The sequence below is a fragment of the Bactrocera latifrons genome, unplaced genomic scaffold (assembly GCF_001853355.1).
Source record: "Bactrocera latifrons isolate USDA-ARS-PBARC rearing strain unplaced genomic scaffold, ASM185335v1 scaffold_114, whole genome shotgun sequence".
Classification (NCBI taxonomy): domain Eukaryota; kingdom Metazoa; phylum Arthropoda; class Insecta; order Diptera; family Tephritidae; genus Bactrocera; species Bactrocera latifrons.
The window spans coordinates 559,764-575,863 of NW_017534564.1; the positions used below are offsets into that span (position 1 = coordinate 559,764).

At 38.2% G+C, this 16,100-nt stretch overlaps 1 protein-coding gene across 1 annotated transcript; it reads left to right on the forward strand.

Annotated features, from left to right (window-relative positions):
* The first annotated feature begins 4,410 nt into the window (after positions 1–4,410).
* LOC108975495 (histone-lysine N-methyltransferase set1) lies at positions 4,411–13,562 on the forward strand. Its single transcript, XM_018944004.1, has 8 exons — positions 4,411–4,688; positions 9,846–10,060; positions 10,130–10,195; positions 10,359–10,490; positions 11,658–11,767; positions 11,832–11,943; positions 12,444–12,893; positions 13,130–13,562. Exons 1-8 carry the CDS (start codon positions 4,671–4,673, stop codon positions 13,398–13,400), a joined length of 1,374 nt encoding a protein of 457 aa, XP_018799549.1. The 5' UTR covers positions 4,411–4,670; the 3' UTR covers positions 13,401–13,562.
* Positions 13,563–16,100: the final 2,538 nt, after the last annotated feature.

Genomic DNA, 16,100 nt, shown 5'->3' on the forward strand with positions numbered 1-16,100 from the left:
TTTTCCCGAATGTAATTTTTTTTTTGATAAATGAAGCTTAAAATCCCACCTTTAAAACACTATATGGTATGACACAATGTGATTAGTAGCACTGGAGATATACGACTGCAACGACATCTATTGACAAAATACGCAAAGACTTTTTCGACTATCCAATATCTTCACAAAATTGGCAAACACCGAATTTTCTTTCTGCACTGCGAAAATAATGTTTAAAAGTTAATTTAAATTACTTGAAAAGTCATGGAACTCAATTTTACAGTTCAGTGCACCAGCGCTTGTTAATAAGTGTTGAGTTTGGAGACGATTGCCTAGCCACGCATTAAAGATGTTGCTCTGCAATTACGTCCTTAAAACGTAAAAAGCTTAACAAACTAGAATAAGGCCGATAGATTGGATTATATTTGATACCCATAAGTATATCTCACTTATAACAGTCTGTAGAAGATTCAATTACCGAAACGGCGAAGGAATTAAAGGCTGAACAAATCAAATAATTAAGTTAAAACAATGACCTTGAAGTCAAAGGTCTCTTCACTTCGTTATGATTCTCTGTCGTCCACGGTCTTAGCTACGCAAGAATTCGAACTTGATTATTTTATGTAGCGACGTGTGTAGGTATGTATAATTAATACTTGGAAATGTCGCCAAAAATTCATAGATGAACTTGCCTATGCGACGACCTTCTTTAAGGTCCGTTGATCATACGATGGTATCGCAAGCATGGTGCATACAAACGTACAACGTAACACCAAATGCCATAAACCAACATGTGGCAGCAATAATCTTTATTAATTTGAGTGCGGCTACTAAGTAAACGTCTACTTACAAAGAGATATACATATGTACATATAAATATTTATCTCGCAAGCAAGTATACAATTTAATTACCCACTGCGAATTCTAACAAATACGTGAATGCACCTCACATTACTCAGCTAGCACATGCCAATGCGTATGTATTTGTGTTTGCTTTAGTTCACGCGTAAGTTGGACAATTTTCCGCAGCGTACCGTAAAGTTTGTTATGTCATAAATTAATTCCTTAGAATTCGAGCGCGTAATAAAGAGGCGTCCATATTTGTTTTGCAATGAGATGCCTTGCGTGGCCGAACTCATGGTCACGGTCAGGAAATTAGAAAATTGTAACGAGTTCAACACCCACGAAAATTTGACAAAACGAAATTTGCGGATAGAAGTGTTTACTAGCAAATTGTTTGCATTTTGTCAAACAATTATGTTTATTTGAAGTGGAAAGACATGCTCACTCTTCTGGGAATAGAGCAGAAAACCGTAATTCCAAAAAAAATTTTTTTTTTGTCATTGAGTTTTGGAATAAAGATGCTAACAAATTACTAGACGTTGTTCACTTCTTTCTTAATGCTAATCGGTCTCTCGTTCTTAGACATTTAGACACATACTGGAAAATTAAGTTCTATGATTGTATGCGGATCAAATTTTAAGCCCCTTATAATTATTTTTACAAGACCACCAGGACTACAGTCTAGTGATTTTTCTTCGTGACTGTTCTACAGGAGCCGACAATTTTATGATGTCGAACATGAGTTGGGAGTGATCAGAAACGATTTTTTTACATATGACTCATGCAGTTCACGACTTCCGGTCTCAGACCAAGTGTTCTCTGGGTAGCCAGAGAACATCCGTTTGAAGGCGAACTTAAGTGAGAAAACGCTGGGTTCGGCTCCCGCCACGTAAAAATTCCCCCAATGACAAGGAAACAATAGCCTCGGATGAGAGACCCTCCTTTTTGAGACGACTATGGGAAACGCATTAAAGATGACTATTTAAAGCATGCACTTGGAATATCTGGTCCCTTAATTGGAAAGACTGAGATGGGTAAGTCCTTGTGGCAATTACTACAGTGGTCATATAAAGGAGCGTAAATTGGGTGTGGGATTCGTGGTGGGAGTCCCTAGCCGAGTCCTGGCATATACAAGGATGGATGAACGTCTAGCCACAATCCGCATCATAGCGAAGTTCCTCAACATATTGCTGATTCGCGCCCAAGCCCCGAAGGAAAAGAAAGGCGATGAAAATACCAAACTCTATAAGTCACTCGATATTCCCGTCCTGCAATATGGTGCAGAAGCATGTACTATGACAACATCTGATGAGTCGACGTAACAAGTTTTTGAGAGAAAGGTTTTGTGGAAGATTTATGGTGCTTCGAGCATTGGCAATGGCGAGTATGGCATTCGATGGAACGATTAGCTGTACGAGATATACGACGGCATTGACATATTTCAGCGATTTAAGAGACAGCGGCTACTCTGGCTAGGCCATGTCGTCGAGATAGACGGAAAAACTCCAGCTCTGAAAGTATTCGATGCAGTAGTCGCTGGGGGAGCAGAGGTAGAGGAAGACCTCCACTCCGTTGCAAACTTGAAGTCTCCAATTGGTGCCAAACTGCGAATAAGAAGGACGACTGGAGCGTTGTTGTAAACTCGGCTATAACAGCGTAAGCGATGTTTACGCCAAAAAAGAAGACAACGAATTGGCTCCATAACCGCTGAAGTTGAAAGCGAATCATATTACCTTTTTTTTTTTTGTAGGCTCCAATTCGAAGAATCAAGCCAAGTTTAGAGCAGTTCTTTGTATTTAAGTATTTCATCATTAAATACTGCGAAAAATACTTTCAGAGCCGAAGGCTTTGCATCCATTTAAACGGCGTATTCTAGTCAGTCAGTCAGTCAGTCAGTGCAGAGTTTTGTTCAGTTATAATAATAATCTTACGAAGTTCCAGCTTATCATTCCATTCCATGTCATATATCTGTATACCAGGCTGATAAATATATATCGCGAAGATGCCAATAATCTGTTCATATAATCATCAATTGTAAGAACCCATGCTATCTAAACTTTATCCATCATCATCATTTCCAGTATCTTCCTTTGGAGTACTTTCCAATCTTGACGTTTTGATCTATTGCAGACTAAACACATAGTAGTAGCCTTTCTTGAACTTGTTGGACGATATCGTTGTTGCACTCAGAACTCTTCGGAAAACTTCGTGCCAAGGTTGTTAGCATGAATATCCCGTCCGGGGTCAATATTTATGAAGAAGTCAGGGCAACCCAAAACCTCTAGGAGAATTTTTCCCCTAGCCGCAGACCACTGTCCGAGACTGCTTTTTGATTATTCGAAGGTATCTCTAAAAGTCTCACTATACGCAACCTATGACCCGTACGGTTACTTACAGTTCGTCCCAGATTTCAACAAATCCACGACCGGATATGGATTCCCCTTTTGGGATTATTGTAGATCACAACGCAACAGGACAGGAGATAGGATTTTAACTCAATATTCTGCCCAGTACAAGTGGATTATATCAGTAACACATATGACATTGTTTTTATGATTCCCAAGTTACACAAAATGGTATAAACCTAGAAAGCTTTGACTGGAAAACGTGTGTGTCGAAGAATCTTACCTCCTTCCGCTAATTACCCAATTGTACAAAATCCGACCAAAGCCGTGTTTTACTCCTGGCCTGTGTCTAATGAGGTGCTGTGCTTAGCATAATTTTCCACGATTTTCGCTTGCCTTCTAAGTATTAGTATTTCGAAAGAAATCACTTAATTCTTTTTACTCAATTTTATTTAATTTTACCTCACTGCAGAATGCAGAAAATCCGCGATATCCGCTTTTCATGAAAAATCCAACTCATCCCTGCCAAAGTGGGATGAAGTCGTTGACATTGAAATAAACGATTTTTAGACCAACTTTCAACGTAATTTAGGTGGAAATTTGCATATGTTTATATTATCGCATAACATACGCATACATGCAAACACAAACACAGATGCATACACAAACCGAAGCCCCTCGTAGTCATCTGATTTTAAGCGAGCACCCATTTAGCAGCCGCAGCTTTTCTCATTTGAAATTTCCACATTTTTATTGTGTTTGTGTGTGCTTATTTAGTTTTTATGTTCTCCCTAGTTTTACTCTAATTATTGCAAATGATTTTTATGAATTTTAACTAACGACTTTTCCACGCTCAGTTGGCACTTTGGCGCTTTTTCTACACTTTTATTATTATTATTATTTTTTTTTTTTTGTTCTGGCTAAAACTTTGAATTAAATCATTGGTGGAGTGGAGATTATGTGCTCTCGCTGTTAGCGGAGAGTCAGACCCAGCCGCCCTGCGCCGTTAATTCGGTCTCTGATCCACTCAGGTAGCTGCGCACGGCTTCTCTTCGGTTCGTCGCTAACAACAACAACACAACACAACAAATGTTATGCCAAAATGATTTGAGCCAAACTAAGCTACCAAAAATGATTACATTGCTAATAAGCGGCTAACTGATGGATGGCAAAGTGGAAAATATTAAATAAATACCAGACCAAGAGCCGGGATGCGCGCATTCGCAGTGTGTTTACAAAACAAGAACGTCAGCGGTTCGCACGCAGACTAATTAACTCTAAAATTCCAGCTCAGCCAAATTCACATCACCTGAGGCTTTTTTGTATGAGTAGTAAAATATTCTAATTTAAGACAACTAAAGACAATTCGCCGTGAATTTGCACAGTGTTGGACAAATGTGGTGTTAAAGTGAAGCAAGAAGAAAGTTGAATTTGTGCTGTTTTGAAATACTCGTAATAATTGTAAATTCTGTAAAGTGATCGTCGTTGCTTTAAGGATTAAAGATGAAACAACTAAATGTGGTATGTAAAAATTGTGTCTGTAGTGGGAAAATACCAGCAAAATTGTATTTGAAAAATTATGAAATTCTGGCTAAGTCCATTTCTAGCGATTTTGTAGAGAATCTGTGTCAAAGACTTGGAATAAAGCATATGTATAATTTTGTAAATCTTTTAAGTTGTATTTAAAGCAAAGTAGTGTTTTCGAAAAGGACCCATCCACTTAGTATTTGATTGTAAGAATACCTCTTTGTGGCCAATTTTCAAAAAAATATATGATTTTAGACTGTTCGATAAAGATAATTAACACCAAATTCATTTTACGGACATCTAAGAATTACCTAATTTCACAGAGAGTACCAAATTTCGTTTCTAAAATTAATATTTTCGACTTTGGACCAGTAAAACTGTCAACTTAGTCAAATAAATAATTAAATTATGGTTTTGTGCCCAGGATAATAAATTTATATTCGAGAACTTTTTCTTTTTTTTTTGAACATTTATTTAAAATTAAAAACTTTTAAGATGTTTTTCAAGTTTAAATTAAGGGACAATTTCGTAAAGTTTAGGGGTTTTCAAGTATTTTTTATATGAGTATTTAAAATATTTGTACTATTTTTTAAAATTCCTTTTTTTTGTAACCCCATTCCTACATCTAATTAATTTGAACTTAGCAAATTGAAGGGCCTGAAAGTTTCTTCGATTAAATTCTTTACTGTTTGAGCTATAATAAATAACTCTTAAATTTCCCGAGCCGATTTTCAGGTTTTGAACTGCGATATGATCTGATTTGACACAGACCGACAAAAGATCAATTTCACGGATTTTAATAAAAATCCTTAATATCGTTGTCAAAGCGATGTCCTGAGCCAAAATACGTATGCTAAACGTTTACCAAACACTTGTTATAGGCCACGGCTTGGAGGGCCTTTAGTGCCTTCAGAGAATACGCTTTTTCGATTTTCGCTCATGTTTGAAGCGCCAATCACGATTTAAAGATTGTGGAAGGATTCAACGTCTTATTCATAAACCCTTGCCTCGCCACCGGCAATGATACGATTGGTGAATACTGGGTCCTCAGCTTCGTCGATTCATATCTTCTGTGACCTCCACTTGACGTTTTTTTGCAAAATATTAGGTTGTCAAAAAAGTCTTGCGGCATTTTCGCTAGTCGGCGCTGAGAGCGCGTAGTTCTAGGTTTATCCGTCGCATCGGGGCATGCTGTACCTTTTTGGAAAGCTTACTTCACGCGCTCACACTTGTTTGATTGATTGTCGTTTCTTTTAAGTCGTTCGTGAGTTTTAGCGTCGTAAACATGGAACAAAATAAAGAGAAAATACGGCATATTTTACAGTACTACTACGATAAAGGCAAAAATGCATCTCAAGCCGCCAGTAATATTTGTGCAGTTTATGGAGCCGATACACTTTCCATTTGCACCGCACGACGATGGTTTTAACGCTATCGTTCTGGTGTAGAGGTGGTCGAAGATGCGCCACGCTCCGGAAGGCCAAAAACTCTTCTGCAATATTTTCGTCGATTATGTAGCCACACAAAACAAAATGTTACGCAAATTTTTTATTGAATTTTGTCCGTATTAAAATCAACTGTTAAACCTCTCGTATCGTAATCAAACAGTTTCTATACCACACCAATGATAAATAAATATTGCTTACTGAAGGGGGAAAAATACAGAGGAGGTAAAAACTTGGCTTGATGACGAGTTTCCGGACACTATCAAAAACTCTATCAGAAAAATTAAGAATTAAAGATTGGTATGCTAAGTTTAAATGAGCTGACATCAGCACCGAGGAAGGTGAAAGCAGTGAACGCCGAAAAGAGGTTGTCATCGCAGAAAACATCAAAAAAGTCCACAAAATAATTTGGATTACCGTAAAGTGAAGTTGTTCGAGATAGCAGGCACTCTAAAGATATTAACTGAATGTATAAATGATATCATTAATGAATATTTGGACATGAGAAAGAACTACTTTTGTCCAAAAACAATGACGTTGACAACGTGTTGATGGTTCGTAGCAGTATTTGAAGATGTTCGAGCTATAATACGCTCCCATTTTTGCATCGATATGTGACAATAGATGGAACATGGTCCATCATTTCATTTTGCTGTCTAGTCGACAATCATCCTAGTGGACTGCAAATGATGGGCTCTTTCCAAACCGTGGAAAAACGCCGGGTGACAAGGTTATGGCGCCTGTATTTTGATATGTACATAGAATAATTTTTATTGACTACCTTGCAAAACAAAGAACCATGAACAGCGACTATTACATAGCGTTATTGTACCGTTTGAAAATGTTGTGAAATCGCCGACAAACGGTCGAATTTGAAGAAAATGAAAGGGTTGTTCTCTCAACATAACGCAACGTGTCACAAGTCAGTGTGAACGATGGCAAAGATCCATGAATAGGACTTCAAATTGCTTCCGCATCCACCGTATTCTCCAGATCGGGTCCCTACTGACGACTTTCTGTTCACAGATCTCAAAAGAATACTCGCTGGGAAGATATTTTCGAATAAAGAGGCGATCGCCAAAATTTAGGCCTATTTTGAAGCAAAGAGTCGCTATAATCAGTATATTACTCTTGAGGGAACTATGTGGAATTAAAAAAAAATATTTTTGCCAAAAAAATGTTCTCTACTATGGTAGGTCAGTGACTTTTCAATTGGCAACGCTCTCATAAATATCCTGCTCCTGAAATCTGTTTCGAGGTTACTTACGAACCTTCCTATCAACTGAATATATTTAATGTGAATATAGCTCTTTACGAAATGTTCGGAAGTCTGTATTTCCCTCGGTGTCGAGAAACACTTTTAATTTCAATAATCAAATGAATGAAAAGAGGCAATAAAATAATTATCATATTTCCCTCCACCTACAAACATTTGAATTGACTTTTTGTCGCAGACATAATAGATCATAGAAATAGTATAAAGTGTGGAATAAACGAAAGTTATTAAAAGCCTAAGCATATTTTAGAGCTCCCGCGCAAATTTACACCACGGTCCACATAAATACTTATACTTATATTTAATCCTATTATGCATACATACATACGCGTATTTAAATCCACGTCCCAAACACGTACTTTCATATAATATATAGTACATGTGTACATGTGCGTATCTTTTACATATTCGTGAATATTTTCTGTACCACAACATAAGCGGAAGTGGCTCCTGATGCTTGACTAGCAATGCGTGGAGAGCGGCGTGCGCTGGCGTACCATTTCGACATTTTGACCAATTGCCTGACTATTCGATTTGACTTTATGTCTAGTTGTTGTTGTTGCTTTTGTATTTGTATTTTTACCACTACATAGAAATGTAGTATATTTTCCATTGAAACAGCCCAAGCGCCCCTCAGAATGATGTCAATGTTATTTATCATAATTTCATAAAAATGCGAGCGACAACAAAAACAATAAGGCCCAAAAAATGCCTTCAAAAGTTGAAATAATAACTTTAATACATATTTATATAACCAAGTAATTGTTGCAGAATGACTACATATGCAGATGTGCGTATGTGTGTATGTGCTACATATTTTCTTTACTTGCATTAATTAGATCCGGTGAGTGGTTAATGGTAATAGCGCTGACACAGACAGTTTTGTGACCGCCGCTTGTGGTCGTGGCGTTGACAACGGTGCCCAGCCAGCAAAGTGTCAAACGCACTCACTCGCTTAACTATTGATAGGCCATACATTTGCACACACACATACGCATACACGCATACATGTGTGCATAATAAGAGCCGCAATATTGTTACACAATTACCTCAATTTGATCTGTGCTGTTTGACATTCTGCCGCGTGTTGTTTGCAGCTTTTCGCCACTTTGGGACACGAGCTTGCTCGGTAGTGTTCGTTGCCTTGCTGGCCAATATTTATTTTCATAATTGCAGATATTCCATATCGTGGCATATTCTGGTAATCGCTGCCGCATTTGCTCCAAATAACTGTTGAATTGTGAAATTAAATTGAACAAATGCCTGCGCGTTCGATGAAAGCACCGTTCGAAGATCGACGAGTTCACTGGCATGAAGATCGATCGATAACGAGATTATTGCCCCCATTTTCGAGAAGTTATATGTACATATGTAATTATATACATATTCATATATTATTTTTGGAGTTTTCCATCGAATACCACAAATAGTACATAACATACATACATATTTTCCTATGACAATTTGATATTCGAAATCGATTTGATGAGCCAAATATGTCAAATGGATTATAGGAAAACAATACAAAATTCCATCGAATTTGGTTAACTGAGAGTGAATGGCTTCTTGAATAGAACTGCGCATTCTCTTACCCTGTAAGCCTTTGATCATACTTTTGAAATTCTTAATTTGTTCTTCAAAATCTATGTCGCCCCCTCAAAGTAATCTCCCTAAGCCGCAATACACTTTTGAGAACGTAATTGTCAACGTAATTGCCAAAACAGTTCCTGCAGTCAATTTCCGGAATAGCCTTCAATGCGATTAATGTGTTCAATGGACTCAAAACGGTTTTGCCGAAGCAGTCGTTTGAGTTTGCTGGATAGCCAGAAGTCACACGGAGCTAAATCAGGCGAATACGGTGGTTGCGGCACGATATTTATTGATAATTTGATGAAAAACTCAATGAAAATCAATGCTAAGAGTTGACGGCCCAAAATTCCAGTTTCTTTTTACGAATTGCTTCGTGAAAACGACGCATAACACTCAATTGGTATTCCATTTTGTCGATTTGGCGGAAGGAATTCGGAGTGCACCATATCTCGATATTCGAAGAAAACTTTAAACATAGCCTTGATTTTAGACCTGATTTGACTGTTTGTTTTAACCGATATAGTGTTACTAGTCCAATGTTCTAAGAAAAAAGGATCCGGAATTGCGAAAATTCTCTGATGCGCTTCATGTTCTCTCTGTGAGAGAATGGGAAAAGTTTAGTTCTTTGCTGCAATAGTAGGAATATTCACACTTAGGATCAACCGGTTTTAGAATAAGAGATTTTAAAAACCCCTTACAACAGGTTTGTTTCGAATCACTTAGCTTATAAGTATAATGGAATGTAATAAATGTCTAAACAAAAGATACGATGAGCCAAAACTTCTTAGACACATATCTACATACACAATATATAATCGATTCTCTTTTTACCCATTTTAGGTTATATGGTTAGCTCTACTGCTGCACCAAGAATGGCTAACGCAAACTTCAGCAGCGCAACAACAACAAGCTTCCTCGAATGCACAGTCTTCGGTTGTGCAACTGTACGATTCGAATCGTGACGATAATGCGGCGGCGCCACAATCGGAAAGTGTTTTGGGATCACTATACCGCAAGAGCAGACAATCGAGATGCGTGCGTTGTTACGAAGATCGGTGCGTATATATCGAAAAGTTGAGAAACACATTATGAAAACCGAAAATAATTGTCGTTTTAAATTTTAGTTACGGCGATGATCGCAGTCGTTACTATGGAACTGGCGGTTATTCCAGTCGTTCATCGGACAACTGGTACGTAGCATTGTTATTTGCTAGAGATAGCTACAAATATGGTTGGTGGTATGCTTGAAAGGGATGCTGACGGCCTCGTTAAATATATAAAAATAAAACATTATTTGTTTAAAATATTCTTACTATAAATTCGTATGAATGATTTTATTTTATATTTTTTTAGGTATTACCCTTACGATCGTTACGATGATCGCTACCGTTCAGAGGATCGCTATCGCTCGGAGGATCGCTATCGGCCAGATTATGATCGTTATTCGTCGTCTTCTTCCATGCCATCTTCATATTATCGTGATAGGTGAGTAGAGCTACAAATATCCCTACTATTTTAGAAAAGGATTTAAATATTATCCAGCTAGTTGAAGCCAATATAGTCGTTTTGAGCTAGTAGTTTCATTAAATCCTATGAGATCCTAAAAAGTATAACAGTGGTGATCAGCGCGATGTGCTGAGCCCTTTTAGCCATGCTGTGAACTTGTTCCTCAGTTTTTGATTATCGTTCTGAAATTTTTCTTATGATGGATCAAAATGAAGTCTTAGTATGGAGAACTTTTTTATTTGATGAGATGTCTTCACGAAGTTTAGCATAGAATATTATTCAAGATAATCTATAGCGAGCGGCCAATTGACTGGCCATTTCGTGAGATAACACGTAACCAAACTTGGTTTTCAATAAATTGATTGTGACATTCGCTATGTGGCTTGTGGCGCCGTCCTGTGTGAACCACACATTGTCCAAGTCCATATCATCAAATTCGTACCAAAAATATTCGGTTAACATTGGGCGCCAGCGATTCCCATTCACAGTAACGTGCCGATATGGATCAATACGGGAGAAGTACGACCCAATGACGCCACCGGCCCATAAACTGCAACAAAGATTACTCATGATGTGCGTGTGGATTGCTGTCTAGCCACTAGATTTTTCCACTAGACGCTCAATTGTTGATCTGGCAGGACGATTATGTCAACCATACATTGTACGTAGCGCTCTTAAACTTGAGGCCACTGACTCCGAATTTCGGTTGTAAATTTTAATAATTTCGACTCGTTGTTGGAACATATATCTTTCCATGATGAAATGGCAAACGTTACTGAAGAGAAACGTCAAAAGAGCGAGAATAAATATGGCGTCGTTTGCTGTCCCTATTGATTTACTTTTATAGCGCCCCTATTGATAAACCCGTTATTTTTCGTGTTTTATTCTTATGTTTTATTTTGGCTTCGACTTTGAAACAATTAAATTGAAGCTTGAATGATAAGTATTACGTCATCTATGGTGATTTATTGCCGAACGATTGTCTGATGCCTGCAGTGTAGTTCCGCTTAGTGCTTAGAAATTATATACGTACTCGTACATACATACTTATACGTGCATGTGTAGTAGTGTTCAAACCACATAGTTTGCGAGTTTTTATCTTCTCTAGTAGCTGAAATGTGCTAAACTTTATTTCTTTTCATTCAGAGATGACCGCTTGGGTTCGCGCACCTACGATCGCTATGATACACGTGGTTATGATCGCTATGATCGCCGTGGTGGATACGAACAGGATCGTTATGGCGATTATTCTCGCGGTAAGTTTACAAAAATTTCGATTTAAATAAACACTTTAATTTAATATTAATTAAACATTGTTAGATCGTTACTATGAGCGTCCACGCGGCAGCGCTTACGATCGTGACTACTATGATCGCTCCACCTCGTCGCGTTATGACTACCGCAATTACCGTCCTTATGATGAAACCTACAGGTAAAGTGACGTAGTATATTAATGTATATATTTTTTGTGTTTTTTTTTTTGCTTGTTTTTATGTTGTAGTAAATGTTTGTAACATATGTACTATATACGTTTGTATGTATGTAATTGTTTCGCCTTTAACCACTTTTTTGCTTTTATTTTATATATGCAATTTCTCTTTTCTTATTCTCATTGCATATTGTCTTTACTACCGTCACTGTAAAAATACTGCATAACAACAACAACACTAAATTACTTAATATGTACATATGTTTGTGTAAAACAACAACACCAAAAACTCTCTGCCGCTGACTCTCCACTTTGTTGCACTTGAATTTCTCTAAACTAAACAAATATATGTATAAATATATGTGTGTGTATGTATGTGTGCTAACGACAACATCATTGCTTCCAAACACGCGCACGCAAACACACAACTACTACTTACAACTACATTTGCATTATCTACGCCGACGCGCTGCCCCGTTGCTTCACTCATTACGCAACTGTAGAGGCCAATCGGGATTTGACAATTCCGGACGCGGTTATTATTTCGCGAGTGAAGATAGCGATCGTCAACTTTACCCGAGCAGCAAATCTGGTTACGATCAGCGCGCTAACTCTTCACCCTGTGGCGTGCGGGTCACTGATTGTCCCTACGCCTCCAGAGGCGGAAGCGCTGGAGGTACAACACAAGTGACCTCGCGGCCCATAACTAGTCAACATGGCTATGATTACGGTTACAGTTATGGTGCGGGAAGTAGTGGTAGCGCTGGCAGTAGCGGAAGCGGCGCAGGCGCTGCAACACGCAACACAAGTGCAAATAATAGCAGTAATTCTAGTAGTAGTCAAGGTTGGAACTATGTAGATGAGCGCGATAAGGCGTCGAGTGCACGGGGGAGCGGTAGGGATGAGAATAGAGGACGCGAGCGGGAGCGTGAGCGTGACAGGGATCCGCAGAGGTAAGTTGTAGTTGTTGGTGATTGGCAAGAAGCAAACGCAAATTATATTGCACTCTTCAAAACATTTTTTTTCCATATTCACTGTGTCCACTAAAACATCACTTATTTTTCCCCTCCCATATAAAAAACATAAACTCATACAAATTGGAGACAATTTCATTACCACCCACTTGTAATCCTACAGTGAATGGATATAATAATTAAAAGAAGGCTTCTACTCCTCTCACCTCTTACAGCTCTTCCTACGGTAGCCGACCGCCACGTCCATTAGGTGGCAGCTACCTCTTCGACCGTGACTCGAATACGGTAGGGGATGAGAAGACGGCGGACAATGCAGCAGATAAGGATAGCAGTGGTGGCAATGCCGATGGCGTCAGCAATATCTCGTCATCATCAATGGTTGTTGAACAAAATCGTGATATGAATAATAGCGGCGATGGCGGTCGTGGAGGTAGTGATGACGGCATGGCCAATTCAATGCAAACGAATGTCAGGGATAAACAATGATCAGAACAGCAAATTCAGAAATGATAAAAAAACATATAAAAATAAGAATAAGAGCATGACATTATATAATGTATTCTTTTCCTAAAAACAAATGTTTTGTAAAATCTAATCACAGAACTAAAAATATATGTATGCAATGGGTGAAGCAAAAGAAACATTTCAATCTCCAATAAAGCGTTTTGTAAATGTAAGATCATTTACAAGAACATTTTTATAAAAATAATTTGTTGTTTTTATGATTGAGTATTATTTTTTTTTTTTTTTAATTCTGGAGGCAACCGGCGACAGAGGAATCTTCATGATCGCAATGCTTGGGTTATAAGCTGTTTCCATCCGCATTCATTTGCAAAACCAGAATCATCTTAAGAAGTCTTTACCGCCGGATAACGCTTAGCAAAGACGATCATACGGATTGCGACACATCGCCCAACCCATTCGCATCGCACTTCTGATTTCTTAGATACAATGCAAACAACCGTTGTACGAAAAAATATATAGTATTTCTATATATGTCAGTATGCAAAAGCAACAATTTACTTTAAGTTTAATAAAATTTAAAGATGAATTATATAAGTACCATATCTAACACACAAAGTACCAGTCATACTCCACCGAGAGTATCGATAACTGAAGGTAATTGTATGCAGTACTTTTTCTACCTTTTTTTGTGTAAATATTTTATTACTATATTGGTATTGGGATAGATACCGGGAATTGAAGAGAGAAGTTCTCTGCCCAATCCACAAAATCATAATGGGCTAAATCTTGAACAAGTCCGTGAAAAGAGGATCAACACACATCACGTCTTTGTCGATTTCAAGGCTGCTCTTGACTGCACGAGAGCCGCCTTTATGCCGCTGTAGTCTGAATTTGGTATTTCCGATAATACTTATATGCTTCTGTGTAAACTGACGTTGAGCAATACCAAATGCTCTGTCAGGATCGGGAAGGAGCACTCCGAGCCGTTCGATACCAAACCAGTTTTCAGGCAAGGCTACAACAACCCGCGCCGTTAGTTTTGCTTTCTCCAGAATGGATAAGGCGGCGAAGCATTGGGGTTTATTAATGAACGAGTGCAAGACGAAATATCTCCTGTCATCAAACAGTCGTCGCGCTCGCGACTTGGCTCACACTTCACTGTTGGCAGTGTTACTTCGAAGTTATATATAATTTCGTCTATCTTGGAACCAGTATTAACATCAACTACAACGTCAGCCTCGAAATCCAACGCTAAACAACTCTTGCTATCAGGTGGTTCTTCGGACTGAGTAGACAATTGAGAAATACAGACCTCTCTCAACGAACAAAGACCAAACTCTACAAGTCACTCAACACTCCCGTCCTGCTATATGGTGTAGAGGCATGGACGGTAACAACATTCGATGATCCTTTGCGAATTGGCAATGGCGAATACCGCAGTCGTTAGAACGATGAGCTGTACGAGGGATACGACGACTTTGACATACATAGTTCAGCGAATTAAAAGACAGCGGCTTCTCTGGCTAGGCCATGTCGGTTGAATGGATGAAAACACTACGGTTGTGAGAGTTTTCGACGCAGTACTAGCGGGGGGAAGCAGAGAAAGGGGAAGACCTCTACTCCATTGGAAAAACCAGGTGAAGAAGGACCTGGCTATTCTTGGAATATTCAATTGACGGTAAATAGCAAAAAGAAAGAACGACTGGCGCGCTTTTGTAAACTTGGCTATAATCGCGTAACTACCAATAGAGAAGAAGATACTCACCTTTCTTAGGACTTATAGTAGGACTTATTAAGCCACCGGCTTATTTTTCACATTAAAAAATCACAATATTTAAGAAATCAAATCAATTAGAGAGCCACCCTAGTATTAGCGGCATTGATAATGAGGGATTAAGAGAAATAATTTTATAAAGAGTTCGATTTTCTCTTTTATATATAGAAAAGAGAAATAGTAAGTTATTTTTAAAGGAAGTGAAGCCGCGCTGTGAAGAGCTGCGGTTCCGGTTAGAATGGATTTTCTGCGTAACCCTTTTTAAAATATGAATGTGAACGTCAGAATATAAGCTTGGCCATAAAACAATCGCATGTAATAAAACTGCTGCGATAACCCGGAAAGATCGAGGCACCTAAACATAATCATAAATTATGTGATTAAAACTCTATTGTTATTGATTGCATACAAATACCACCAGGCAATGAAACAGAAAAACAAATATAACGGACTTCAGTTTATAGAGTGTAGACTGAATGTTGTCAGACCATTCCAGTGTCGCTAGGGAAACCTTCGCAATATCCAAAGGTGGAATAATGAAGTGCTGGAGAGGAGAATATTATTTCATAAAAAAATAGTGGTATTTAGTTTAATACTAGTATAGCTACTGCAGTAGTTGGCTTAGTTCGTGGGTAGCAAGCTTTCTGGGGGCATTAAAATATTTACACCAATTTATATGTTTGTTTGGCATAAAAAAGCATTGCTCGTGTATTTTGCAAATCAATCCATCATTCGGTTTTATTTTATCTTACATGGCATTTACTTTGAATCATGACGGCAAATATAGCAAACAATTGGTATAAATGCTATAGCTATAGATAAGCGCAAACCCAAGTAGGAAATCTTAACAGTAGCAACAACACATGTCCGTTAACGGGTATGTGCTCAGTGAACATTTTTAAACTCATAAAATGACGCTTCGCTTGTATTAGTTTTCCAAATACCTT

Excerpts from the sequence above, each read along its gene's own strand:
- LOC108975495 (XM_018944004.1), top strand. Across the intron at positions 10,196-10,358 it reads AGTCGTTCATCGGACAACTG|GTATTACCCTTACGATCGTT; the intron begins GTACGTAGCATT and ends ATATTTTTTTAG. Across the intron at positions 10,491-11,657 it reads TCTTCATATTATCGTGATAG|AGATGACCGCTTGGGTTCGC; the intron begins GTGAGTAGAGCT and ends CTTTTCATTCAG.